Below are 27,985 nucleotides of genomic sequence, written 5' to 3' on the forward strand. Positions count from 1 at the left end.
ACGGCACTGGGATGTGCCACTTCCTGCCACTACAGTCTTGGGGGGACAGGCAGGAGGTGCCGCTGGCAGGACATCAGCAAGGCTGACAGCAGCAGCAGGATCACATCTCCCAGGACAAGAGCTAAGGGCAGAGGAGAGATCCAGGGTCCCCAGGTGCCTGAGGTAGTAGCCATGAAGGGGGCACACCTGGAAGATGATGGAGGCCAGCTTTGTACAGCTTTGCACAGCCACCTCTTTCACAGGACAAGGGACACCATGGGTCCACCTGTATGGGCTTCCCTGGATATCTCCCCGTGCCATGCCCCACACAGCCCCCTGCCCACCACCAGCATCACACCCACAGCAGCTCCTGGCTGTGCCCTGGGGACACAGGGACCAGCCCAGCCTGCAGGGAAGGTGGAAGGTGATGGGGTCACCCCTGACGTGAGCCAGCACCTTGGGCTGTCTCCAAGCCCCGAGGGCTGTCCGTGGGGAGGCAGCCCTCCCCTCCCTGTGTGGCCCCTCCTGGGCAGCTCCCTGTGCGTGGGCAGGGCTGTGGCCAGTCCCAGCCCCGCAGGGACAGCCAGGTAACCTGGTGCAGGACATGTCAGTCACGGAAATTTCCCAAACAGGCAGCCCTGTTAGTCTGCAGCCCTGAAAAGCGGAGGGTCCTGTTCCCTGTCCCCAGTCTCCTGCCCTGGTTGATTCTCCCACCTCAGGGCTGCGCCTGGGCCTCCAAACCACTGCTGGGGTAAGGCACCCAGGGCATCACCTCTGCCAGCTCCCATGAGAGCATCACGGATGAGAGCAGCCCCAGCTCTCGGGCAGAGCCCACCCTCCCACACAGGCCTGTGAAGCCACCCATGGTCACAGGCTCGGCCAAGCTTCCTGTGCCAGGAGCAGGGGGGGACCAGGGCCACGCGGTGAGGTGCCAGGGCAAGGGCAGCAGCTGTGGGCTGCGGGCCACCTCCACCGTCCCTGCCAGCGGTGGCGGGGGCGGCTCAGCCGGCGCCGCCTGTGTCAGCACATTCGCCGGCAGGTGATGCCGCAGGAGGGACGCAGGAGTTGTCATCCCCGCGCTGGATAATCCGACGAGATGAGACAAGACGAGACGGCCGGTTTCGCCGGTGGCTCGCACGCGCCAGCCGGCCCTCCCTGCCGCGGGACCGCGGGGTCCGGGCTGCCGAGCGGCGGGGAAGCAGTTAACGCCACGCGGGGGGCCCGGGTGCCGGGGCAGACCCCATGGGCGACCCGGGGGGGGCCGGCGTGCAGCCCGCCGCACAGCCGGCGATCGAGCCGCTGGCCCCGCTCCAGCCGGGGAGTTATATAAGCCCGAGGAGGTTGCGCCGAGGCGGCCGAGCGCTGCCGGGGCAGATGACACGGCAGGCGGCATCCCGGGGCGCGCAGCCCGCCCGCACGCCTCCGGACCCCGCCGCGGGCTGGGCCCGGGGGGCCGGCGGGCCATGAGGGCCGGCCCCGGGGGGGGCTTGCCCGGCCCGGGCTGTGCCCCGGCGGCCGGCTCCGGCCAAGGGAGCACGTGTGAAGCGGGGCCGAGCGGAGGCGGCCCCGGGATTTGGCACGTTTGCAAGGAGCACTCGAGAGCCCCGGGATGGACGTGGAGGGCCCTGGGCGGTGACGTAAGGACTCGCACGGGCTCGGCTCGGCTCGCCAGCCGGCCCCCATGTCCCCGGGGCCTGCGACGGCCCCGGCGGAGGGAGGCAGGGAGACGGCAGAGGTAAGCAGCCCGGCGGCGGGTGGCCCCGCCGCGGTGGACCTGGCCGCGGGGCGCCCGTGGGCTGTGGCCGCGGGGCGCGGGCGGGCTGGGAGGCAGGGCAGGGAGGCCGGACTCCTCCTCCGGCGAGGCCGGACGTGAACGCCAGGCACACCGGTGGCCCGCCGTGGCTCGGGGTGCGTGGGACGCCGGCCAGCCCCGCCGCGGCCCAGGCGCTGCCGGGATGGTCCCTGCCTTGCTCCCCCCCCCCGCCATCCCGTCCCCGCCGAGTCCCCACGGGCCCAGGTGTCCCGCTGAGTGCAAGGGGTCTCCGTGGAGCTCTGCCCCCCGACGCCGGGCGTGGGGTCCCCGTGGGGCTCTGCTCCCGGAGCGCTCCGGGAAGGGTTGAACTCGTCCCCGGGGGCGTCCTTGTGTCCGTCCTGAGAGCGCTGTGACCGGGCTGTCGGGGCAGGGACCCCTGCTCAGCGGGCGTCCGTCCGTCCGGGCTGCGCGTCCGTCTGCCTGTCCGCCTGCCCGGCGGTGCCGAGCGCTGTCCACTGTCCCGGGGGTCGACCGGCGGGCAGGTGGTGGTGGCGGGGATCGAGTGCCGCCGGGGGTCTCGGTGCCGGTGCCGGCGGGGTGCGAGTCTCCGCGGGAGCGCGGCGGCGGTGCGGGTCCCGGCGCGGAGCCAGTGCTGATGTGGGTCGGGCTGCGGCTATTGCTGCTGGTCGGATCCCGGTGCCGTCCTGGTCCCGGAGCGGTCCCGACGCCCGTGCGGGTCGGAGTCCCGGTGCCGCTGCGGTGCGGGTCGGGGTGTCGGTCGGGATCCTAGTGCTGCTGCGGATCGGGGTCCCGGTGCCGGTGCCAGTGCCGGTACCCGCCCCGCCGGTCAGGTGACGGCGGCTGGAATTTGACACCAGCGGCAGCGGCGGGAGCGGGATGGAGCCGCTGCTGCCCCGCACTGCGCGCCCGACCGCCGCCGCCGGCACCGGCACTGCACCCCGAGGCGCACCGGGACCGGGACCTGTTCCCCGAGGCCCAGCGGGAGCGGCACCGGGAGCGGCACCGGGAGCAGCATCTGGAGCCGGTGCAGGTGCCGGCAGGGCAGCGCCGGCCCCCGCCCGCGCCCCGCCCCGGCGCGGCGGCGGCGGGCGGCGGGGGGCGGCGGGGAGCGGAGGCGATGCGGGGCGGCGGCGGCCCGGGGGATGGTCCCCGCCGCGGGCACGGTGAGTGCGGGCCGGGGCGGCGGGCGGCAACGTCCGCCCCAGCCTGCCGGCGGCGCTGGGCCTCGGCGGCGGCTCGTACCGCAGCTGCGGGAGGGTACGGGGGGGCCGGTTCGCCGCCCGCCCCCGGCAAAGCCCGCGGGGCGGCGAGGGGGCTCGGGCCGCCCCCGGTCAGGTCTGCCGGGGTGCCGAGCCCGGCCTGGCGGCGGGAAGCACTCGGGGCCGCGACAGGGACGGGGTTCCCTGCCCGGGCAGGGAGAGGCGGGACCCCGCTACGGGTGCCCGGGACGCACGGGGACGTTCTCACCCGCCTCTTCCCTGAGCTCCCGCCCCGGCCCTTTGGGCACGTCGGGCAGGTCTGTGCCCCGGCTGCCCGGGCGGTGGCCGAGGGAGAGCCCCGGGGCGGGTGTGCCCGGGCCCCCCGGCTGTGCTTTCGCCGGGCTGGGGCCGAGTTTGGTCTCGCCCGTGTGCCCCACGTGTCCGACTTCGTCCTCCCACGGCTTTGCGAGGCGGGTGCCAGCTCCGCGTCACACGTGAGGTTGATTTCTGACCCCTCCGTCACTCCTCCTGCCAGGGACAGGCGCAGTGGGATGCCGGGCCACCGCCGGCTCCACCGGTGCCCGCAGGTGCCCTTGGGGGTCTCCGGGCATCCCCCATGGTGCCGGGCAGGACCCGCGGCTGCAGGGCTGGCACGGCGAGCAGTGGCGAGCGAGGTCCCAGCATAGCCCCCTTCCAAAAGCGGCCACTCCATGAGCTGACACCCTCACCCCGGGGCTGGGGCACCCACTGGCTCCGCGTGGATGCGCTTCACGAGTGGCTGCCGCCTCCCTCGGGGGCCTGGTACAGCCCACGGGGCACTCGCTCCCCAGCGCCCTGTGCCCAGCGCGGGCAGTGGGGCTCTCGCCGGGGCTCTTCACGGGTGGGTGTAGAGTGAGCCGCACAGGGATTGCCCCAGCATGCTGCTGCTCAGCCCCGGGCGGGGGGACAGGCAAGTCCTCACATGGATGGGCCTGATCCTGACCCTGAAAAGGGCTCCTGTGCCTGGTAATGGCCCAGCTGGGCTCTTGCAGCCGTGGCAGCTGGGCTTTTGCAGCCGTGGCAGGGGCAGACCCCAGCCAGATCCCTCCCTTGCGGGAGCTGGGGATCTGCCGGGGGGGGGCAGGTCTGGCACCCCATGGGTGCCCCAGGAACTTGGTTCAGCCCTGCCCGCGCTGGGGGAAAGCAGGGACCGAGCCGGGGTGCGGGGCCAACGTGGGTTGCCGTCCTGCGCGCTCGGGAAGCTGCACCCGAGGACGGGGCTCCGTGTCTGCGGAGGTGCTGGCGAGGCACGTCCGTAGCCCTGGTCCCGGGGCTCCCGGGGACGAAGGGAGGCTGCCCTCGCCCGGCGCCCCGCCGGCAGCGCTCCCGCCGCAGAGCTCGGGGCCGTGCTGCCGCCGGACGGGAGAAGCCTGAATTGCACCGGCTGCTCCATCCCGTTCATTCCATCCCATCCTATTCCATTCCGTCCCGTCCCGCCGGGATGCCGGGGCTGAGGGGCCGCGGCGGGGCGGCCGGCGCGGGAGCGGGGACCGGGGGAGCCCATCCCCTCCCAGCGCGGCGCGGGGACCCTCGCCTGGCCCTCCGGGGGTGCCGGCCTGGGAAAAACATGACCTGGAGGCAGTGGCTGGCGCGGGGCCACAGGCCGCCACGGGAGCGACGTGCTGCGTGGGCTGTGCTTGGCCAGGCTGCGGCGGATGGCGGGGCTGAGGGCCCGGTGCCAGCCCTGCTTGCACCGGGGACGCATCCTGCCCGGTGCACAGCCCCCGGAGGAGTCACATGGGCCTGACTGTGCCCATCACAGCCCCTTGTCACGGTGTGGCCAGTGCAGTGTGGCATCAGATGTGGTAATTGGGACTTGGGGACCATCTCCGGAGATGCTGGAGGCACTGGGGGAACTCATTTTGTCTCCTTGTGCTGTCCCAGTGGTGCCCATCCGTCTCCCTTCATTTTTTGGCCAGGAGCACTCTCCTCAGCGCGTCCTGTCCCAGCTTTGCTACTGAAGCACCTGGGACATGTCCGGGCAAAGCCATGGAGGGGACAGGGGAACTCCCTGCTGCAGGATGACACCAAGCTCCAAGGGGACAGTCCTGTCCCAAGAGACAGGGGATGCAGCAGATGAGCCAAGGAGGATTCAAGCCCCCTTGGGAGCCTGGCTTGGGACACTGGGGCACAGGGGCCTCCTGAACCCTGGGGGAGATGGGGAAGGAGGTGCAACATGTGGCTGCAGACTGGGAGTTGACACTGGACCTCCCAGGGGACATTGCTCCCCTGGGACTGTGGTCACGGCTCTGCTGGGACCATACACAGTGGGGACCAAATTCTCCTGTGTGTGTCAGGGTAGCGGATGCTGGGCATTGTTGTTGGGGTAAATGACTACAGGGATCCCAGCGTGGTGCCCCGTGTCCCACTGTGTCCCCATGAGACCTGCCTGCCTGCCCATCCTGCCCCTCGCAGCCCCACTTGCCCGGGCTGCTCTGGGGCTACGTGTCCCAGCCCGGCACAGGCAGCAGGCTGGGGAGCCAGCACAGGGCTGGGGGGTGGCTGCACCCGGGGACCCAGCGCTAATGGATTTGGCGTTTCCAAGGTCAAGCTCCCACTGCGAGCAAGAAAAACATTCCCAGGGAAGGGCCATGGGAAAGGGCCCCCCCCGTGGCACTCCCAGCCCCAGCCACTGCCTCACGGTCCAGCCTGGCATCCCGGGCCGCTGGCGTGAGGAGGTGGCTGCATCCCCCTGAGAAGAGGTGCTAGGTGAAGGCTGGGCCGCCCCAGCTGCCAGATCTCTTGGAAGGGGTGCGTGGGGTGGTGAGGCTGCCTGGCTGTGTGGGGAGGGGATGAGGGAGGGTCATGCAGGGGGTGCAGGAAGTGTTGCGGGGTGCTGGATTGTGTGGGAGGGGATGGCATGCGCAGCAGGGGCAGGGGAGAGGTGTGTCAGCTCCCAGCCAGCCAGCTCGATGCCCACCCCATCCCCTCTGAGTGGGTGCTGACCCCCACCTCTGCACTTGCAGCCAGCATGGAGCAGCGACCGGGGCTACCAGAGCCGAGACCTGCAGGACCCACCACGCACCCACAGCCCAAGGTGAGCCGAGGTCTGGCTGGCCAAGATGGCCAGGACCACACATCCCCATCCCCAGCTCATGGAGCCTCTGGTGTGGGGACCCTGGTCAGGGCTCACCCCACTGTACTGTGCTTTGTCACAGGAGGGGACACTGTGGGGGCTCTTTGCCATCCTCTCGCTGCTGGCTGGGCTGGCTGCGGGCACCCTGCGAACACCGCACTGCAACGAGACGCTGGACACAGCTCCCACACCACAGGGCACGGCCGGTGCCAGCCCGGCTGTGGAGGATGTCGTGGAGGTACCACTCACCGCTGCCTGGAGCCAGCTGTACGGTGCGTATTAGGACAGGACCCCCAGCCTGGGCACGGTAGTCCCGAGTATGGGTTGGGAGCTGCTGTGGGGAGCCCCAGCCCATGCAGGGCTGCCTCTGCACATAGAGGCTGGGCTGGGAGCCTGAGCACATGGGGCTCCGTGCTTCATGCTGGGAATGATGGCAGAGCCCTGGGGATCACAAGATGCTTAGCCAGGTGCCCACCCACCCAACTGCCCCGTGGGCACTCAGCCAATGCCATGATGGGGGGTCAGGAGGGGTCTGCAAGTCACGATGGGGAACAAGTAGGCTTGGCAAGTGCCAGGAGGGTGGCAGGTGCAGGATGGGGTCTGATGGTGCTGTCCCCTCTGTGTGCAGGGGACAACGCGACAACGGGAGGCCCTGGTGCTGTGGAGCTGGTCGACGATCTGCTTCTGCGTGCCGAGCGCTCACCGCCGGGTGCCAGCAAAGCCAAGAAGGGGCAGCGGAAATCCTCACGAGGGGCCCGCGGACGCAACTGCCACATCCGCAACCTGATGGTGAAGGTGCGCGACCTGGGCCTGGGCTTCAACTCGGACGAGATTGTGCTCTTCAAGTACTGCAGTGGGTCCTGCCACCGGGCACGCAGCAACTACGACCTGACGCTGGGCAGCCTGCTGCGGCAGCAGCTCATCACGCCGGGGCCGCAGGAGCGGGTCCTCAGCCACCCCTGCTGCCGGCCCACCCGCTATGAGGCCGTCTCCTTCATGGATGTGCAGAACACATGGCAGACAGTGGAGAAGCTCTCAGCGGCTGAGTGCAGCTGCATTGGCTGAGGAGGGGGCTGCCGGCTCGGCCCCAGCTCCACGTAGACCAGCAGAACGGCTCGTGGTGCACAGCAGCACCGATGCCCGGAGGAAGGGTCTGGCGTAGGCAGGTGCCCCTGGTTTTGTGTGGCCACGAGGGACTGAGGAGAGATGGAGCTGTGATGGGGGGGTGGGCAGCTGAGCCCCCTCCCGCTCAGTGCCAAGCAGCTGATGCCGCCGGCTACGCAGGGTCCTGCCCGAGTGCACCCTGGCTCAGCCCTAGGAGAGGAGCTGGAGGGGGTATGGAGCGTCCTCACTGCTCGCAGGGATCTGCCAGCCCAGTATCCACCAGCAGCACCCCCCTTGCCTGCGCCCTGCCTGGACTGGTGCTCCCGCACCTCTGCTTTAGGGGAGCTGGGGCCAAGCGTCACCCAAGCTTCAGAGGGGGACAGAAAAGGGGCAAAACCTCCCTGTGCCCTCGGGCATCCTGGGGCTGGCAGTGGCTGGAACTGCCCTGCAGGGAGAGGGTGTCCCTGAGGACGGGGGTGCAGTGGGGACAAACTGTGCCAGCCCTTGGTGCTCTACAGGGCAGCGGGGCACAGGCACCTGCCGAGACCCCTGCCCGGCTCCCGGGGGGGTGGCAGGGTCCCCCCACTGCCCCCGCGGTGCTGTGGCGCTAAACTATTTATTACTCTAAATTATTTATTTATTGTTCTCGAGCGGCAGCTCCTATTTATGACTTTGGGCCCCCGGGGGCTGGGTGTAATTTAACCCCAGAGCTGCTGTAAAGCCCTGGGCAGTGCCCCGGCCCCGGCGCCCCGTGCCCCCACCCCCTTTTTTCTATTATTTGTAAAATTTGAGGGATAAACTCTATTTTTGTACAGTCGTCTTTTCCTGCAGCAATAAAACGATGGGCTGCGTGTCCAACCCCTGCGTGTGCCCGTGGTGGTGGGGGAGGCGGCGGTGCCCGGCGTGTTTGACACCCGCGGGCTGGCAGCGGCAGAGTGGGAGGCGGTGCTGAGCGGGGCTCCTGCCGGCGCTCGGTGCCCGGCGGTGCTCGGTGCCGGTACCCGGCAGGGGACGCGCGTGGGTCCGGACTACAGCTCCCGGCGTGCGGCGCGGTGCTGCGGCAGGTCCCGGGCTGCCCGGCCGCGCCTGCGGGGCAGCGGGGCGAGGCGGTGCCGGAGCGGAGAGGGGCGGCGGTGACGCTCGGGGCGGCGGTGGGGCGCGTCTCGGTGCGACCGCCGCGCCGCGCCGAGCCGAGCCGAGCAGCGCCGCGCCGCGCCGCCCCGGTGCTGCCGCCTTCGTCGGAGCCGGGAGGCGGGTCCCGCCGCGATGCGGCTGCCCGTGCGCCGCCGCTGTCGCCCGCCCGCCGCCGCCGCCTCCTAAGCGCCGCCGCAGCCATGGAGCGGAGGGCGGAGGCGCCGCCGCCGCCGCAGGGCCTCGACTTCACCGTGGAGAACGTGGAGAAGGTGAGCGCGGCGCCCCGAGCCCACCCAGCCCGCCCGCGGCGCTGGCGGGGAGGGGGGGACGCGGCTGCGGGATGCTGGATGCTGATGCCGCCGCGGGGGTGCGGGGGCTGCGGCTCGGCAGGACACCTGCTCGGCGGTGCCGGGGCCGGGGAGCGCGGCGGGGCGGCATCCCCGCTTTCCCTGCCCACCCTGCCCGCGGCGGGGACCCGCCGGGGCGCCCAGGTGGGTCCGGTGCGCGGCGCGGGAGATGGAGCCGCCGGCTCCTGTGCATCGGGGCAGCCCGGGGAGGAAAATGATGTGGCAGAAATGGAAGCAGAAGGGAGGAGTTGTGTCTCCGACGGGCGTCCTCTGGGTCGCCGTGCTGCAGTGCCGGGCAGGGAGAGCCTACGGGTCTAGTCCTGGCTACCCCAGCAGTCTCCGCTGTCTCCATCATGCAAGGAGGGGAGGGCACCGGGACTCTCGCCAGGTTCTGGGAATTGCTGGGAATTACGGTTGGGAAAAGCCTTCCGAGGGTGGATGGCCCGGTGATGCCTCTCTGAACCTGGACTGATCCAGACCCCATCCGTGCTCCTGCTGATGCTCGAGGTCCTTCTAAGCTGCTGCACGGCGAGAGGAGCGAGGTTGTGATTGCCAAAATCTGGGATCTAGGGAATGGCCGCGGCAAAGCGAGGGCAGCCGGCATCACTCTGCTGCTGGGAAGAGCTCTGAACAGCCTCCGTGTGATCTGGGGTTCATCACATCTGGGGTTCATCACGGGGACCAAACAGGGCACCCCAGTGGGCGCCGGGGCAGGCAGCTGAGCTAAACACTTCCCTTGGGCCATCTTGGAGGTGCTGCAGGCAGGGCAGCAGTGGATGCGTGCCTGAAGGGCAAACAGCAACAGAGCGCTGCTGCCTTCCACTCACCCTGCTCGGAAACTGACAGACTGTCAATCCATAGCTCGATCTCCAGACAGCTAGTGGGAATCCCAGCGTCCTCATTTTTCCTTGATAAGAATAGACCGAGTTCCTTGCCAAAGCAATGCCCACGGGCGTGCTGGTGGGCACATGGCTTGTGTTTCGCACCTGCCTCCCCCCCGCAGCTTGCCCGGCCTCACAGGAGGTGTCGCATCAGGAATGTCAGGTTTGTAAGTGGGCACCGGTTGCCTTTGTGGCTGCAGGTGAGACAGCCCACCTCCGCCAGGCAGGAGGAGACAGAGCGCGGCCGGGGGGATTAACTGGTGTCTGGAAAATGCTACATTAATGCAACCTTCTGCAGCTTAATCTGCATATAGCCAGGGCTGCTGGATGATTTTGCCTCTGACTTCCTTTCTCTTCGGCAGACACAAACCGCTCCTTTGTTTGCACCAACAATGAAGCACACACTTGCCCGGGAAGGGTGGGCAGTGCCAGGGCGGGGGGCACCCGGCACTGGCTGGGGAAGGTGGCGCTGTGCCGAGAGGCAGCTAGCCCTCGCCACGCTCCTCTGGATTTAGTCTCCTGCCGCCTGGGAGGAGGCAAATATGCCCTCTAGGATGCTTTGGCTCCCCTCCCCCAGCCTGCTTGGCTTCTCCTGGTCTCCGCAGGCTTTGCCATCTCACTGGTGTCCTCTGAAGGTGCAGCTGTGGACCGTGGTGGGACTCTGAACTGCTGGCTGGGGGCAGCTGCACGGTCCTTGCCCAGAGGAAAAAATGTGGGGTGGTATCAGATAAAACTCAGAGGTTCAGCAGCTCAAAGCCCTCCCATGTCTGTCTTTTCAAGGAGGGCTGTGGGGTGGTTCTGATACAATGCAAAGGAAAGGTGGGCTTTGCTGGGGACTGGGCTGGTGGGAGGCAGGTGGGTAGAGCCGTTTTGTCAGAGGTGATGCTGGCAGATAAATGATGCTTCTGCTGGCCTGGGCTCTTCTGCCTGGCAGGTTTTGTGCATGGCTCTATTAATAACACTGAATACTGATAAAAGTCGAGGTTTGACTCCACTCTGAGTCAGTTGGTGATAAGTGCTGGGGTTAGGAACAGCATAAGGAGCTGTTATCTCTTAAGTCAGAGGATCGAAGCCTCTCCAAGTTACCCGCAGTGGAAGTCATCACATGTGGCGGTTGTAGCCAGAGAAGTCTTTTGTGAGACCGTGCCCATCACGCTCTTCTGATGGTTTTCGTGGAGAATATTCACGTCCCTGGAGGACCCTTCTGTACCCTCACTGTTGTTTATTATGCAGTGGGCTGGACAAATGCCCCCGCAGTTTTGCAGGGCTCTGGGTGCCCATGTAGCTGAAGAGGATCATTGCTGTGTTTATCCAGCGTGACCTGTGCCAGAGAGCCTGTTGATCCCTCCAGCTGTGACCAGTGGTTGCAGGGGGGTGGGAGGGTGCAGATGCTGTGAGCTGGGCCCATGCTGCCCTTTGCCAGCTGGCAGGTCTGAAAGCCTGTGAGCAGCAGGCAGGCAGCTGCCTCTGTTCCTGAGAAGGTGTCAGGTTCAGGTGCTGCAATTCAAAAGACATCTGAAAGTTGCTCCTTGTATTTTTTTGCTCCATTTTTCATAGGGAGCTCTCCCGTGACACAGGGAAGGAGCAGAGCTGCGCTGGGGCTGAGCCGTTGTGGTACAGTTACTGTGTCAGTGTCCCCCGGTCCCCACTGAGGGCTGCTTGGCGGCCTTTTGCTTTCTTCCAAGCCTGACCTAGATGCTGCTCTGCCTTCGACACAGCTAGAGCAGGCTGGCGTGGCTGAGCTGTGTGGACCTGCTGGGCGCTGGCAGCTCTGGGCTGGCTCTGCTTCCCCTGCACCTGCTGCTGCTGAGCGGGACTCCGCTCCTGTGGCTGGAGGGGTCGGAGGGAGGGGATGGCTGGGCGAGCCGAGGGCTTTGGGCTGCAAGGATGCTCAGCCTCCCCATGCCTAAACGGTGCGATCTGGTTCGTGACCTGCGTGCGCTTTTACGTGCCTGAGAGTTGTCCCTGGCGTGACCGACAGCCTGGTGGTGGGGCAACGCGGCCCTGGGGAGGTGATGCTCCTGCTGCAGTGTGAGCCCTGCTCCGGTGCAGATGGACTGCAGGCGTTTGGTCCCTGCTGGCTGTGTCTGTCTTAGAGGAGCAGTGCATGGGCAGGACTTGTGCCTTGTGGTTTTGGTCTCCCTCAGGTCAGGGGTGGCAGCACCTAACACTGCGGTGTTGGGCAGAAGAGGAATGCGAGACCCTCTTTACCTGTTTCCAGCGCAGTTGAATCTACTCTGGCAGTATCCCCCTTTTTGAAATAAGAAAGAAGGCAGTACCATTCCTCCATGAATTTCCCAAGTGCCAGCTCTTGCCCTCTTTTTTTGTCTGATTCCTTCCAGGTCTTTCCTCCCTTGACTTGCCTCCCATCCTCTGGGGTGTTTGTAATATTCACTGACGTCTTTTCCCTAGCACATTAACGGTCTGGCATTTTTGGGCCTTCCACATCTCTGGAGATGCCTGATGAATGCACAGAGTCTCTCTGGCAGGATGGGTAGGCGGGGTGTCATGGAGCTGACATCCGGAGCCTACCGTGATGGCAGAGGGGTGGCTTTGATCACTGCTCCTCGGAGATGCTGAGCCTCAGGGATGTGGCATCTGCTGGGGCTGCCTTCCACCTGGGAGGATGGGAAGGAGAAACCCAAGTGCATCTGCTTTCTGCAGAAAAAGGTTATTGTCTGGCTTCAGAAACCTGGTCAAGAGAGTTATGGACACATCAGGATGGGGGAATGGCATCCTCTGTCTGGTGTGGTGCTGGCAGCAGCTTGGCCACTTCTTCCTCAGAGGCAGCTCATGTACGTGAGATGTGGCAGCTGTGCTGGGATGGTAAGTTAGGGGCCTCGGGAGGGGAGATTCTTGCAAAATTGATGGAAGCGAGGAGTCACCTTGTTTAGCGTTTAAGCAGATCTTCACTACAAAAGCAGATTCCACCCAGAGCCAACCTTGACTGAACACCTTGCTCCTTCCTGTGGCGTGGTGGTGATGGGATGAGAGGGCAGCACCTCATTTGCCAATGCTTGGCTTTGCCCCACAAGGGCCACCACTGGAGCCTCGTCTCAGTTCCGACATCTTGCAGAGCAGGAATGGGTGAGATTGGCATCTGGGTGCCAGTGGGGATTCCTCTCAGAACGCTTGCAGCCTTGTTCACTGAAGTGATGCGTAGAAACACAAGATGTTCGGCAGAGGTGTTTGAGTCACCCTTGTAACTCATCCTGGGCTCTGTGCTCCCAGGGTTCCTCTCTGGTCCTGCTCACCCTTTGCTTGTGCAGACCCCCAGCCACCACCGCTGAGAGCATGTGTATCCTTCAGCCCCGTCCCTGCTGGAGACCACGCCGTCCTCTGCAAACGGCTGCTGGCAGCGAAGCAGCGGGAGGGATGCCAAGGCTGCTGAGCCACGTCTGGGCTGCAGCCCCTTTGGGACAGCCAAGGACTTGGTGTGGGCAAGCTGGGCTCAAAGAGGGGTGTGAAGTGGCAGCACCTCTTATTAGGAGAGGGGGGAAAAAAAAAAACATTATTTGGAACTGCTGGCAAAGTGTGGGTGCCTTGAGTAGGAGCAGCACGCCTGGCAGCACATGCGCAGCTTTATTTTGCATCCATTTGCTATCCTCGGCGCTTCGGCAGGCTGCCGCCTTCCCGGGGCCGCTGGCTGCTCAGCCTGCCCTGCCATGGCAGGGGGAGGACAGGGGGAGGACGGCTGCCGCGCGGGGCAGGGGGAGGCAGGGATGACGTTCCCTTTGCTCGGCAGAGCCGTGGTAATGGCTGTGCTGTCGCAGGCCTGGAGCGCTGGCAGTGCGGGTACGTTCAGATGGAAAGGACAGCGGGAGACATCCTGGGGGGTCCTGCTGGAAGAAGGCTGGTGGCTGCTGAGGGGCCACGGCCACCGCTGCCCCTGCCATGGGCACGGGGCAAGGAGCAGAGCAGGAATATGTTTTGCGGCTTGCTGTTTTCCCTGCTGGGTTGCAGACCTCAGAGCTGTACCTGCTGTTACCTCCGTTCGCTGAAGCAGACTGGCTCCTGGAGGGGACCCGTCTGCCTGTGGAGCCCCCGGGAATGGCAGGCAGCATGCTCCCGCTCTGTGAGGCCAGAGCCACACATCTAGGGCTCCTCTTGTCACCCCACAAATGGCACAGACACAACACCTCTCTGCTGGGCTCCCTGTGTTGATGGCTTTACACGGTGCAGTCGGGGACACAGCCTGCTGGCTCCGGGCTCCCTGCAGAAGCTCCAAGGAGTGAGGGCCAGGATATGCTGGGCTCCTAGCAGCTCCTTTTCCTTCATGATACCAGACTGTGGGCTAAGATCAGGTGCCTTTGCTTGGCAATAACTCTCCTTGGACTGGTCCCCCTCCTGCTGTCCAGAGTGACCAGTGTGGGACCTCTGACCCATGCCTTTTGGGCAAGCTCCTCTGCCCTATGCCCTAAGGCAGCTTACTTCAGGCTCTCTTGAGCAGCTGATACTGCTCCAGTATCCAGAGCCTAACTGAGGCTTTGGCCACAGCTTTTTAGGGCAGGGAAGAGCCATCATAACAAGCTTGAATTATTTTCAACGAAGCAGAGCTGATGTTGGAGAAGGCTTCTTTCCTGGCCAAAGGGCATAGCTGACAGCCAGGCTGTTTACCAGCTCTCACGTTACAGGTCTAATTGTGGAGGAGGCAGGTCTGGTGGCAGCCACCCGTTCAAATCAGAATGCACAAAGCCTCCCTGTTAGATATCACTGCCCGATTTCATGCCTTCTGCTTCTCCCTCCTGGTGCTAATGAGTTCCCCTCATCATCTCCAGTGCTCCCTGACGGGCCTGAGAGTGATGGCTGGTGCAGTGATGCCAAAGTCCAACAGCAGACGGTGCAGGTGCCTGCTTCTGGGGTGAGGACAGTGCCTTTCCTTGCTGGGGAGGAGCATGCCCGATGTTCAGGTACCCTTCTGCAGAGCACGGTGCCTTGCAGCCTCCTGTCTCACGCTCTCAGCAAAGGATGGTACTCAACCAAGAGCACAGTAGGCTAGGGAAAGAGCCTAGTCTTCTCCCAGGGATTTCATCTGCTACTTTGAGATGGGCTAGGATGGTTCCAGTATTGATGCCCATCCTTGGAGGTCCTCTGGAAATCTCTTCTGCATCATGTAGAGCACCAGATGGAGTGCGTTGTTGGCAGCCCCAAGGCACATGCTGCTTTGCCTCCCTACCTGGCATCCTGCACACAGGCAGGAACAGCCATGCTCCAGCCTGGAGCTGCCATGGCCAGTTTCCTCCTGGGCAGGGTGCTTGGGGAAGGGAGGTAAGAAAGCCAGCAGCCATGTGTTTCCAGAATATTCTTCTGACTTCCAACAGCTTGCAGCGTGACTCTTCAGTGTCAGCTTTGTTTCCATCCTCTGAATAACTTAGTGTAGTCGGTAGACTTCGTCATCTCGCTGCTCACCCTCTCTCCCCGAGGTGCTGAGCAACGGAGGCTCCAGCATGTGTCCCCGGGCACCTCCACTGGAAACCTCCCCAGAGGCTCCCTGGAGGAGGAGCAGGGTTCTGGAGTGGTGTTGCTGGGTGATGAATGCCCCTCTGGAGAGCTCACTGGTGAGAGCGGGCACTGCTGCAGAGCGGACAGAGTGTGAGAGCTGCAGGAGAGGTGCTGGCATGGTGGTGGTGGTGGGAAAGCCATCTGCCTGGCTGGAAAGCTGATCCTGCCTGGGGAGGGGTCTCATGACCTGGTTGCTCACCATTCCTCTAACGCAGTGGTAGTGACATCTCCCCAGCATGAGTGTCGAGGGGAACATCGATGATAGTGCCCCTTTTTTTGCCATCGTTAGGATGCAGCAGCCATTTTTTTGGCTTAGACAGTGCCAGAGCCTCTGCTGCCGAGGCTGTGCACCGGGTGCAGGGGCTGCCTGCAGGATGCTCACATGTCTGCCTGGTTGCCCGCTTCTCTCCCTCGAGTGATTCCCATGAAAGCACCGGGGTCTGCTCGCTTGGAGGCGGTGGCAGGATCAGGCCTTAGCCAGCAGCGCTGGCAGCCTCAGCCAGGTGAGAGGATGAGCCTGCAGCTGATTCCCAGTGGGCAGGCTGTGGATGCCAGCCCTGGCTCTGCTGCCCTCCCACATTCTCTATCACCTGTGGTGCTGTGTAAGGCTCACCCCCTGTGCACATCACTCTGGGGGCTCGCTTCGGTGTGCCCGGAGCATGCACAGCACCATGCTCTTCCTGCCCAGCTCCCCACCGTGAGACCACAAAGCAGCAGCCCTGAAGCCAGCGGAGGTGAGTGGCTGGGGAGCTTGTGGGTTGGAAACCACTCAGCGCTGGAGGCCTGGTCCTCCACATGTGATGTGTTCCGTGCTTTACAAACCTCGTATGGATTAGAGTTTGGGGCTTCTGGGGCACATATACAGCTTGTGCCCCATAATACTTGATGCATAGGAATTTTTTTTCCTCCTACAATTTTTTGAGTGTTAGCAGGAAGGCTATTCAAAATAGAAGAAATCAATTAATTAGGGAATGCGTGGGAGTCTAAACGGAGAGGCTGGGAGGAGGTGGGGAGGGGTCCTGGGCTAGGGAGCAGGTGGAGGGGACTGCTGCCAGGCTTTGCACCTTGTTGGGGTGCCCAGCAAGCAGAGAAGGAGAAGAGTGGGCTGTCACCAACGCTGGGAATCTCAAGTGAGATTTATTTTGGAAATAAAATAAGTAGCAAGCTCTGATGAGAGTAAATAAGAGATGGAGCCAGTAATGGAGGAGAAAGTTGGGAGCTCCAGCTCCAGCCCTGCTGCAGGATGACTCAGTCTTCAGCGAAAAGACCAGAGGTAGGAGCCAGGTTCCTGCCCCTAGGAGTGGTTGAGCTTTTAGCACATCTGCAGCTACTGCTCCATAGTGAAGTAAATGGGAGGGGGGACAGTGCTTACCTCTGCCCCAGGTGCCAGGCGAGAGTCCGAGATAAGGAGAACAGAGCAAGGTCTCAGGTACCTGCTGATAGCTCGTGGGCTGCCCTCAGCCACTCTGTTGGGACAGATTTCGCTCTCCCTGTGTCCTGCTTATCTAGGGTTAACCTTTTGTGTGTCAGGATACATCTCTTAATGGGACAGACGTCTGTCCCCCTGCAGCCTGTGTCGGCTGGCTCTGTCTCCTACGACGTACTTCGTAACCTCTTTCTTTCTCACAAAGAGGTTGTCCTCGTTTCCCCCCGCCACAGAGTCTTGAACGGAGGCATTTCAAATGATGGCCCAGGCAATGCCATCTCTGTAAGGTTCCTGCCATTTTGTCCTGCTTTTTTTGGTCTTGTGCTGGGAAGTAGTGGAAGACACAGTGCTTGCTTGGGAAGCTTGTTCCCGTGCCCGAGGCTGCCAGCTCTGCATGCTTAAAAATAGGGTTTAAATCCTCTCCTGGGTACAAGGGCCACACAAGAATTTCATAGAGCTTTTTAAGGGAGAGGAGGAGGATATTTGAGACCTGGAGCCAGGATGGGGACACAAAAAAATCCTTTGCAGCTGCTGGAATCATCCTCCAATTTGATGGTGGGGTGCGACGCGTGCTGATAGCCTGACAAATACCACGGCTTTTCCTTGCTCCTGGCGTATGCAGTTAGCAATTTGAAACGAAACGTGCTGTGCCAGGCAGAAAACTTTGCTGCTGGAAGATGGAGTTCAGGCAAAGGGTAGTTCTGTCCCTTTCCATGTGTGAGGGCATCTCTGGTTACCGGTTGCACCCGCTTGGGCTAAGTAACTAATTAATGTTGCCCTTAAGATCTATATAATATTCTTTGCAAACAAAGCCTTGCAGCCTGTGTGAGGCTGTTCACATGGGTCTCTGTAAAATAGTGACTGGATCTCCCAGAGCTGTCGGAGCAGTGAGTGATGTTCTGCTTCTCCATATGGGGAGACGAAGTGAGCAGCCCTGGCCTGTCCCAGGAGGTGGTGGCAGGCGCAGGGTCAGATGCTGGCTCTCCTGGCCCAGCTGTGACTGGGCAGGCTTGGGAATACTTCAGAGGGGCTCTGTGGAGGGATTAATCCCTGAGCTTAGTGACTGTGGGTTGCCAGGAGTCTGTATAACCTGACACATGGAGATGTCTGTAGCAGCTCTTGCATTCCTTGGGCTCCTGGACATGAGCTTTGGGCCACATGTGCTTTCTGAGAGTGGGTGCAGGTGACAGACAGGAGTGCTGATGTCCCTTACAGCCCTCATGATGCAGAGGGGTCCTACACCCACCCGGTGATGGTACATCAGCAGGGATGCAGGCAGGTTCGCAATGAGTGAAGGTGAGGATGGGAGATGACTAAGGAAAAGAAATTTCCAGAGTGCTGCATGAGAAGAGGAGGGGAAGGATGCTTTGCAGGTCCTCGTCTGCTGCCAGATCGCTCTTGCTTCGCCGAGAGCCCAAGGAGGGAGGCTACTGAAGGCAGGCTGAGGTGGGGAGGGGGCTTGCCTTTGCAGGGCAGCGGCTGGCAGGCAGCCCGGGCACTGGGCTTCGTGCCGGTGAGCCTTCACCTGGCGGGACTGGCCATGGTGGTGCTCCTTGGCTGCTCTAGGATGATTCCCTCTCTCTTCCAGGCTCTCCATCAGTTGTATTACGACCCAAACATTGAGAACAAGAACTTGGCTCAGAAATGGCTGATGCAGGCACAGGTGTCTCCCCAAGCGTGGCACTTCAGCTGGCTGCTTCTCAACATGGACAAGGTGCCCGAGATCCAGTACTTTGGTGCCAGCGCCCTCCACATTAAAATCTCCCGTTACTGGAACGACATCCCAGCTGACCAGTATGAGAGCCTCAAGACACAGCTCTTCACCCACATCACTCGCTTCGCCAGTGGCTCCAAGATCGTGCTGACCCGGCTGTGTGTGGCACTGGCCTCCCTGGCCCTCAGCATGATGCCGGAGGCTTGGCCCTGCGCCGTGGCAGACATGGTGCGCATGTTCCAGGCAGAGGACTCCAATGTGGACGGGCGAGCGCGGTGCCTGGCGCTGCTGGAGCTGCTGACGGTGCTGCCCGAGGAGTTTCAGACCAGCCGCCTGCCCCAGTACCGCAAGGGCCAGGTCCGCAGCGTCCTGGCACAGGAGTGTGGCTCTGTCTTCCCTTTGCTGGAGCAGCTGCTGCAGCAGCAGGACTCCCCAGGTTTCATCAAGCAGAAGGTGTTGAAGTGCTTCTCCAGCTGGGTGCAGCTGGAGATCCCGCTGATGGACTGTGAGAACCTCATCCAGGCAGCTTTCACCTCTCTGCAGGACCCAGAGCTCTTCGACACAGCGGTGGAGGCTGTTGTCAATGCTATTTCCCAGCCTGATGCCCAGAGGTAAGGGCAGCCTCTCCCATGCACTGTGGGCTGGTGCTCCTTGACATTGATGGGGAAACAGGGTGGGGAAGAAAAACCTCAGACTTTTTTCTAGCTACCATTGGCCCTGGAGGTGGTGATGACAGGGTTTGGATTTGGGAGATGTTAAAAGCAGCCAGAGCCTCCTGGTTTAACATGGTTGGTCCTGGAAAGCTTTGCACCATGGTTGACTTGTGGGGACCATGTAGTCTTGGGCAGCTGCAGCCCATCTCCACCTTCATCCTTTCAAGCAGAGGTGGATATTCCCTTCTGGTTCCTCGTGTCAGACCCTGCTCTGCCCAGGGGAGTTCAGAGACCCTCCTCTGCCTTGTGCTGCTGGTCCAGCCAAGGAGCTGATTTGTTGCAGAGATACTAAAACCAGACCTATCAGTCTTCTCCCTCCTCCTGGCTCCAACAGCTCTGCCAGCTGAGGACTTGTCCTTTGTTTGTGGCCATGGCTGTCCCTGGTGCAGCTGAGCTGGGAGCCAGGGCTGGGACAGGTCTTGCCGGAGTCGTGCTGTGGGGCTTCAAGTTAGGCAGCTTGACCGCGTTGTCCAAGCTGCTGACAGCTCTCAGGACCGATGTCTGCAGAAGGGAAAAGTATATCTCCTCTGGTTCCTGCGGCTGCATCCCCTCCTGGCTGCTTAGCAACCTTCCCCCAAAGAGGAGGGTTTCCTTGAAGGCTGGGCTGAGCTGCTGCCACTCTGCATCCCTGCACGTCCCTGTGCATCCCTGCGCATTGTGCCGGCTCTGACCCTCTGCTGCGGTGCGGATGCTGCTGCTGCTGCAGTCGTGAGCCCCGGTCCTCCTGGTGGCTTCAGGGCAGGGGCAGCCAGCACAGTCCCCGGCTCGAGGGCAGCCTGGGGCTGCCCACCACGGTGACAAGGAGGTTGCATCTGGAGACTGCAAGTCCCGGTGCACAAAGGGACCTGTCAGGATCTTGATGTGTTGCTGGGTGCGAGGAGGAGCTGCCTCATTTGCTAGCATTCAGAAGATGACCACAAGCAGCTCTTCCTTGTACCTGGCAAAGGCTGTGGGCCAGCCCAAACCTCTGTAGCAGGATTGGTACAGAAAATTAAGGTGAGAGAAGGTGACTTGCAGTTCTGAAATGCTGGGCTTGCTGCCTTCCTCCTTTCTGTTTCCCTTGAACCCCAGAAGTCCTTTGGCTGTGATTCCCCACCTGTGTGCAGGAGCCTGGCTCTGCAGCGCTCTTCTTCAGTTGCATTAAAAGCCCAAGCTTTCTGTTGAGCTTTCAAAGTGAGTTTTAGTGAGACGCATGGCTGACAGCTCCCACGCTGACCCTGTCGTGCAGTTTCTGACCCCATTCGGTCCTGCCACCCTGGTGGCTCCCTTACAGCATCACCCACACTTGCTCTCCATCCTCCTTGGAGGCATGATCAGCTGTGGCAGAGCACCCTCCCTGTCCGTAGGCGCGCGGGCAGTGGCCAGGACAGGGTGGGCAGCCAGCCTGAAAGGCTGCCCAGTGTGTGTGAGCCTGGTGCAGCCCCTGGTTCCCAGGGCACGAGGACAGCGGTGGCATTGTCACAGGCCGCCCTGCCAGGCGGCGTGTGGTGTCGGCTGCTCCAGGGAGGAGCCGGACTGTGCTCAGTGCTGAAATCCAGGAGAGCTTCAGGAGCGGGGTAGCTCACAGAGCTACCACCACTTCCCAGCCCTGGTGGGCTCTCTCTTCCCCTTTGTTCCTCATGTCCTCCATCCCTCATCCCTCCTCCTGCTTCCCCTGGTGCCGGCTGTCCCGCCCCTCTGGCTTTGTTGCTCAGCCGCAGCAGATCCAGCTCTTCTCCAATCCCCCAGGGAGTCTCCTGACCTTTCTGTCTCTTTTCTCGACAGTCTGGGAGATCCCTGCTGCTTTTCAGCCACTGTCTCCCTCCACAGTCCCTCGCTTTTGTTTTCTGAGGAGCCTGGCTCGCCGCTGCCCTTGGCCGTAGGCTCGGAGCTGGGCTGCCGACGGTGGTCCTCTCCAGAGCTTTGTGGGGCATCACTCTTTGAGAGGGTTAGTCTTAGGGCTCCCCACTTCCCTGTGAGTTCCCCTGGGTGTTATGGACCCTGTGTCTTTCCTCCTTGCCCCCTCCCAGCTGGCTTCATTGCCATTGCTGCAGGGGTGATCATGCAGGTGTGCTTCTACCATCAGCAGAAGACTCAGTGGCTTCTGCCACTGGGGGTTCGGTAGCCTGTGGATCATCATCTTGGGAGAGCACCACCTGGCAAGGCATCCCTCATGCTGCAGCTCCTCACCTCGGGAGCAGCCAGCTGCTGCCCATGTCCAGGTGGAGAAGGGCAGGTGGGACCTCACGGGCAAGGATCACCCTCAGGGTAAGTCCCTTGTGCCGGCAGCTTCCATTTCCCTGCCTGCAAGCAGCAGCGGGTGGCTGTCCTGCCTCCGAGGTGTTGCTAGAGGTGATGCAGCAGAGGTGGTAGGTGCGAAGTGTTTGATCTTCATACCTGCCGGGCAGGTGGGAGCCCTCTGCATCAAGAGGAGGGGGTGTCCTGGGCACTGCTGGAGTCTGGTCCCGGCTCCTCGGTTAGGATACGGTGTTCCTGAGAAGAAACCTCGGAAGCTTGGCCTTGTGGATACCACTGCTCTTGGGGGTGGTGGGAAGCACCTGAATCGCAGGAGGGCAGGAACGGAGACATTGTTGTATCTCGTTTGCAGAGGAGGCTCGGGCTGGATTTTCCGTCTCGTTTGAGGATTATCCCCCAGCTAAGCGGGTCAGAGAGCTCGGCAGCACGTGCCGCAGGGGGAGAGCTGGCATGCAGCGTTTGGCCACGCTCCTGCAGCCCGGCGGGTAGTGTCAGAGCAGGGAGAGGGATCTCCATGTGGTGTGTGCCTGTGGTGGGAGTTACGGAGCGTGGTCATCGGACACTGAGCCACCTCTCTGAAAGCAGTAGGGTGTTGCTGCAGTGATGGAGCTGGCGGATTGCAGGTGTCCAGGTGGGATCGCATGGTGTTCAGCCCATCCCTTCCTGGTCTTGGCACCTGGTACTGAAGCTCTGAAGAGGAATTTCACTAGAAGAATTTTCCAAGAGCTTCATTAGAAACAGGTTTTTAATATATTGGGTTTTCTCATCAGGATGTGGCTCAGATTTCGGATCAGAAAGGCTGAGATTGTCCTGTGTGAGCTGCCCATATCTCCCTGCTGCAGGTTGTCCCCCGCACTGTGGTATGGTTTGGGGAGGGTTGTGGGAAGAGCAGAAGGAGGTGCTGGTCCCATGGAGGAAGCTATGGATACTGCAGTTCACTGGGCTTTGAGAAGGGACCAAACAAACTCACGGAAGAAAAATTTGCTCAGCTGCTAAATGCAGAGATAGCAAGTGTAGCTCAGGAAAGGTAACGCAAATCACTGGAGGGAAATATGTGGGGAAGTGTCACTGTATGGCTGCTGCATTCATAGGCTCTTTCACAGGCGTTGCCAGTCATCAGCTGCTGGAGGCAGGATGCTCAGCTGGGCGGCCAGAGGTTCACCTGGGCTGGGAAGGTCTTGTCCTTTTGTGCCTGGTCCTGGGGTGCCAGGGGTGGGAAGCGGCGGCTGGCAGCAGGGCTGACAGGCACGATGTCTGTGTCCTGGGGCAAGCTCTGCACCTGGTCAGGGCTGTGGCACCAGCTGGTTGCCCAGGGCTGGGAAGCAGCACTGACCAGGTGGGGTGGCCTGGGGCTCTGTGCTGACTGGTCATGGAGGAGAGGAGCCTGGCTCTGGCTGGCATGGCCATGGCTCTTGGGCAACTGGCTAAAACAACTCACCTAGAGTAAGAGTCTCCCTCCTTGCTGGGGACCCTTGTGTCTGAGTTGCCCTTACATCTGCAAAGACAGTGAGCAGAGCAAGGTGGTGCGCAGGAGACATGGTTCACCCAAACTTTACTAAAAGTCTTCACTAAAATGGGATGAGTTGCAGCATGGAAGCAAATCCTTGTGGTTCTCTGTTGGCTGTTCAGGGAGTCCAGAGGACTAGCTCAGCATCTGCACTGTGAGTATTTAAAGGTAACCAGCAGAAGCAGGATCCTTGTCATAAACTCCTATAGTCATGAAAACATCTCCAGGATAGTGTGAGCCCAGTGCTGCAGAGGAAGGGTGGCTTTGCTCTGCACTGGAGCAGTGGAAGGTCCCCTGTGCCTTTTTGTCAGCTCCCTTGGGCTGACCCTGACTGCAGCATCAGTTCCCTGGAAGAGAAGCTGGTGAATTCTCAAATTCTCCATTACCACAGCGCTTCCGCACTGCCATGGACATCGCTCACAGGGCATCAGAGACTTGAAAATGGTTTGCACACAGATACCTGTCCCCTTCGCCATGTGATTTCCTCTGGGCGAGAGGGGTGAGGGGGAGGTGACCCCCAGCAGCACACAGAGCTGGCATCCGTGTGCCTCTCGCTCCGAGCATCCTTGGCCCCCTACCTGCGTGCTGCGGTGGAGTGGGCAGGGAGCGCACGGAATAGCTGCAGCTCCAGATAACTGTGCCTCGGCAGGCAGGGAAATGGCAAGCGGCTCATCAGCCTCCAGCACGGCCTCTCTCCGGGGGCCCTGGGCTGCGTTTCACCTTGGCTGCCTCCTTCTCGTTGCCTTGGTTACCATCACTTCCAGGCAGCAGCACAGAGGGGAGGCTGATGTGCGTGATGTGTTGTGGAAGAGCTGTGCTGTGCAGCGCTGCGGCAGCCCACGAGGGCGGGGGGCTGCCATCCCCCCTGGGTAGGATCCCCAAGGGTGGCTGCCCACTTCCTCACAGCCAGGGAGCACAATCCAGATGCGCCCATCCTGTGCAGCTTCCCACTGGCAGCTCCGCATGCAGAGCACAGCGGTGCGGGCTGCAAGCATGGGGAGAGAGCCCGCAGGTCTGCCCTGGCCACCCTTCTCCTGCTCCCCATCACGACCGACGCCACAGTGCGCAGCACAGCTCCGAGCTGGTCATGGCAGTGATGAGTTAGTGCTGGCCCTGGGGTGCTGGGCAGCCTGGCCAGCAGGTTTGGGTGGGCACGGGTGGATGTCCGCGCCATGCTGCAGTGGGGGACTTGTGCAGAGTTGATGCAGCGCGATGGCCGCTGGCTCAGCCCTCCTCTTCACTTACAGAGGCTCCGCTGCAGGCGTGCTCAAGGCTTCAGCCTTCGTCCCAATGCTGCAGGCTAGGAGGAGAGTCTCTGTAAGCGATAAAGGCTTCTGGATGCGTCCCATTGCTCAAGGCAGCCTTCCAATAGGGAAAGCTGGGCGAGAGCCCTGGGAGAACATCGGGAGGGATGGACACCATGGCAGCCAGTGCTGGTAAGGCAATGCCCAGCACTGATTCAGGCTGTGCCTGCAGGTATGTGAACACCCTCCTGAAGCTCATCCCCCCTGTGCTGGGGCTCCAAGAGCAGCTGCGCCAGGCGGTCCAGAGTGGGGATATGGAGACGTCGCACGGGATCTGCCGCATCGCTGTGGCCTTGGGGGAGAACCACTCCCGGTAAGTGCTGAGGACGGTCCCCAGGAGAGGGAGCGAGCTTGGAGCAGCCCACTGTTCCCCATGTGCTGCTTCACCCAGGGCCTGTCCCATGCCCAGTGACATGTGTCAGGGCAGAGGAGCCGGGCTCGCAGCGGTGGTGCCACCCTGACCGTGGTCTCTGCTTCCCAGGGCCCTCCTGGACCAGGTGGAGCACTGGCAGAGCTTCCTGGCCCTGGTCAACATGATCATGTTCTGCACTGGCATCCCCGGGCACTACCCCGTCAACGAAACCACCAGCTCCTTGACGCTCACCTTCTGGTACACACTGCAGGTCAGTGACTGCCCAGATCCTTCACTCTGGCAGGGCTGGGGGCATCAGTGCGCAGGGACTGGGGTCTGGCCTGGCCACATTTGGTCCCCAGGGTCTTCTGATGCCCCCACTCCTCGCCCTGCACTCGCAGCCACCGCGGGACACGTACCTCAGAAGTGCTGGCCCCGTGGCTTGCTTTTTCCACTCCCAGTCTTCGTTGGAAGTCTGAGCCAGCCTTTAATGGCCTCATTAACATAACTAATTAAAACTTCACGCTATTTTTTTTTTTCAACAGCAGACATGGTTGTTTAGCTCCTTGCTGCGTGTCTGCACTGGCCGCTGGCGGGGAGGAGAGTGCGTGCCAGCTTACCGCGGGCTGGAGGGCTGGACCCTGCTGCTGGGCTGGCAGTCGTGGTCTGTTAGAAGAGGAATGAGAGGGCTGGGGGCTGCTAGAGGCTGCCCAGCATGGGGTCCCTCTCCCAGGGCCAGTGTTCCGTGTGCCAGCTGAGCATCCTTGCCACGTCGTGCTCTATTTTTAGCCCCTGTTCATCCTCCCAGCTCCATTCCTCTGCAATCCGATGCGGCATGGCTGAGCGTGGGCAGGAAGGGGGGCGATGTCGGCACCGTTCCGGCAGCTCCTCTGATGCATGGGGCTCAGCTGAGGCTCCCACCTCCTCTTGCTGCTTCCCTGGGTGGGTCTGAGGATACGGGTGCAGGCAGGAGAGCGCTGTGCTCCCCAGGCACCCGTCCCAGCCTGCCTTGCGTGGGTCCGAGGCATACGTGCTCCTGACGCAGGCATACTCCCGAGGCTGGCATGCCGCAGGCCTGTGCCACCCCGCTGTAGCCGTGCTGTCCTCAAACACTCAAGGGTCCACCCAGTCGCTGGGGCTTCTGGCATCTTGCTTCCAGATGCTGCTGCTGCTGTAGAAGGGCTTGGCATCAGGTGGACTTTGGGGAGCTGGAAGTGCAACCTCCAAGGTGTGACAGGTCCCACCAGCCCTGGGAGATGCCCTTGAGCCCCCCACACAGCGGGCATGCTGGCTCCGTTTTCGTTCCCCTGCAACACCTGACGTATTCCTCCTCCTGCTGCCAGGATGACATCCTCTCCTTTGAGCCGGACAAGCAAGCTGTGTACCAGCAGGTCTACAGGCCTGTCTACTTCCAGCTGGTGGACGTGCTGCTGCACAAAGCCCAGTTTCCCTCCGACGAGGAGTATGGCTTCTGGTCTTCAGATGAGAAGGAGCAATTTCGGATATACAGGTACCTTTCCCTGGGTAGCAGAACTGGGGCACATTTCTCCCTGCCTGGACGTCACTTTGGGCTCGGAGGTGGGTTTGCTTGTCAGGCAGGCAAGGGTGCCAGCAATGTCTTTCCTCCCTGGAGCTTGAGCACTGCGGGAAGACCTGAGGAGGGACATGGAAGAGATTCCCTCCACTAAGAGTTGTTTTGGCTGTGGTGGTGATTTGGAAACAAGCTGGTGTTTTGGAATGGCATCAGTTGCCCTGCCCAGGAAGCCCTAGGAGCACTCTGCCGTGGGCTGGGGCAGCGTGCCTGTGCAGGCAGCGGGAGGGGAAGGAACGTGTCTGTATGTGGAGTGCTCTGCAGGGAATGGGGACAGTGTTTGGAGACCCCCACCATATTCTCTGCAGGGTGGACATCTCTGACACACTGATGTACGTGTATGAGATGCTGGGCGCTGAGCTCCTGAGCAGCCTCTATGACAAACTGGGACGTCTCCTGACCAACACAGAGCAGCCATCCACGTGGCAGGTGAGCAAGGGGACCTGGGTGCCATGCTGATGGCTACGAGCCCCTCGGGGACCTATCCTTGCCATAGGGTGTTGAAAGCAAAGGGACATGATAGAGCTGAAGAACGTGACCACCTTGCCAGCACACATGCGGGCTCTCAGGTGTACTGGGAGGAGGAACAAGACTTCTTCTGCCTCCCTGTCCTTAGCGCTGCTGAGGGATCAACCTTCTCGGCCACTGTAGGGGGATCTGAGCCAGTGTCTGGGGCTGAGGTGGGCATCAGTGGTCAGCGTGTGGCTCTGACAGTGCCTCTCCTGCCCCGGCAGCACACGGAGGCCTTGCTCTATGGCTTCCAGTCCATTGCCGAGACCATCGATGTGAACTACTCTGATGTGGTGCCAGGGTTGATCGGCCTTATTCCCCGGATCAGCATCAGCAACGTGCAGCTCGCCGACACTGTCATGTTCACTATCGGTGAGGCCTTTGCTTGTGCGCAGGCTGGGCTGGGGAGGGGGACACCCTCTGAGACTGCTCCTGCGCAGCAGTAATGGCGGTGAACAGTAAAGCCGAGCATCCCAGGACGCGGGGAGCGAGAGCTCGTGGTGCAGCCTGCGGTCTGATCCCACCTGTGTGCGCAGGGGCCCTGTCGGAGTGGCTGGCTGATCACCCCGTCATGATTAACAACGTTCTGCCGCTGGTGCTCCAAGCCTTGGGCAACCCCGAGCTCTCCATCTCCAGCGTCTCCACCCTAAAGAAGATCTGCCGGGAGTGCAAATACGACCTGCCACCCTACGCCGCCAACATCGTTGCCGTGTCGCAGGTAGGAGCTGGATGCAGGTAGATGCGTGGCAGCGAGCCGGGATGTGCTCTGTGCAAACCCTTTCTTCCGCATGGATCGGGGCAGGAGGACGCAGAGAAGCAGCTCAGGGCATCTTGCTTGGTGTGGGGGACTTGTCCACCCTGTTCCTCGGACAGTAGACCCTGGTGGCAGGCCCTGTGTCCTCCTGTGAGTGCAGAAATGGTAGGCGGTGGCAGACATGTCTGGCAAGGGGTCGGTCTGCTGGGGTAGCGCTTGGACATCCGTCATTTCCCTGGGGTTTGTTTGCCTTCTTGGGAGCCCCCTCCTGCCAGCTCTGCACCCACCAGGCAGCTGGTGCCGCTGCTGAGCATCTTGGGGGCATCCTCGTGTACTAGTTTCTCCGGGGAGACTGGGCTGGTCTCTGCAGTGCCAGGGCATGTTGTCCCCTGGTCTTTCTTGGCTCTCAAGATTTGGGACAGATGGGGCTTGGAGTGCCAAGGGACTAGGATAAGAGCTGGGCTTGGGGGAGCTGCCAGGGTGTGCATGAGAACAGAGAGGTTGGTGCAGGGCATGAGCCTCTGCTCTTGGAGCCTGGTGGGCACTGTGGCTGGGGTAAGGAAACCCTGGCTGAGGTTGGCTTCGGAAGCCATCTTGCTGCAGAGCCTGTCCAAGCCAGGGGCTCCTCTCGCTGGGTGGCTGATAGGGCTGGCTGGGGGAAAAGCTTACCAGAGGACAAGGGCTTTGTTCTCTGCCTGTGGTGGGTTGTGGGGTGGCCCGTGTGGAGCTGCATGCTGCATGTCTGTGCCCACACTGGTGTTGGTTGTCTTGACCTGCATCAGTCCTGCCTCCTGGATGGGAAGGGGCTTTCTGCAGCACTCACTCTCCTCTTTCTCTCTCCCCT

The 27,985-nt window shown here is 62.1% G+C and overlaps 2 protein-coding genes across 2 annotated transcripts in view; both read left to right on the forward strand.

Moving 5' to 3' along the window:
* The first annotated feature begins 2,870 nt into the window (after positions 1-2,870).
* Positions 2,871-7,132, forward strand: ARTN (artemin). The gene is made up of 4 exons (XM_086617788.1): positions 2,871-2,916; positions 5,958-6,028; positions 6,150-6,339; positions 6,696-7,132. Exons 1-4 carry the CDS (start codon positions 2,871-2,873, stop codon positions 7,130-7,132), a joined length of 744 nt encoding a protein of 247 aa, XP_086473914.1.
* A 1,373-nt stretch (positions 7,133-8,505) lies between these two features.
* Positions 8,506-27,985, forward strand: part of IPO13 (importin 13) — a 31,502-nt gene continuing 12,022 nt past the window's right edge. Inside the window, exons 1-8 of the mRNA XM_086617220.1 lie at positions 8,506-8,574; positions 18,050-18,786; positions 24,107-24,247; positions 24,416-24,557; positions 25,630-25,796; positions 26,186-26,306; positions 26,612-26,759; positions 26,924-27,105. Coding sequence (XP_086473346.1) covers positions 8,506-8,574; positions 18,050-18,786; positions 24,107-24,247; positions 24,416-24,557; positions 25,630-25,796; positions 26,186-26,306; positions 26,612-26,759; positions 26,924-27,105 — 1,707 coding nt within the window. The remainder of the gene's footprint in view (positions 8,575-18,049; positions 18,787-24,106; positions 24,248-24,415; positions 24,558-25,629; positions 25,797-26,185; positions 26,307-26,611; positions 26,760-26,923; positions 27,106-27,985) is intronic.

Source organism: Tauraco erythrolophus, chromosome 10 (genome assembly GCF_009769465.1).
Source record: "Tauraco erythrolophus isolate bTauEry1 chromosome 10, bTauEry1.pri, whole genome shotgun sequence".
NCBI lineage: Eukaryota > Metazoa > Chordata > Aves > Musophagiformes > Musophagidae > Tauraco > Tauraco erythrolophus.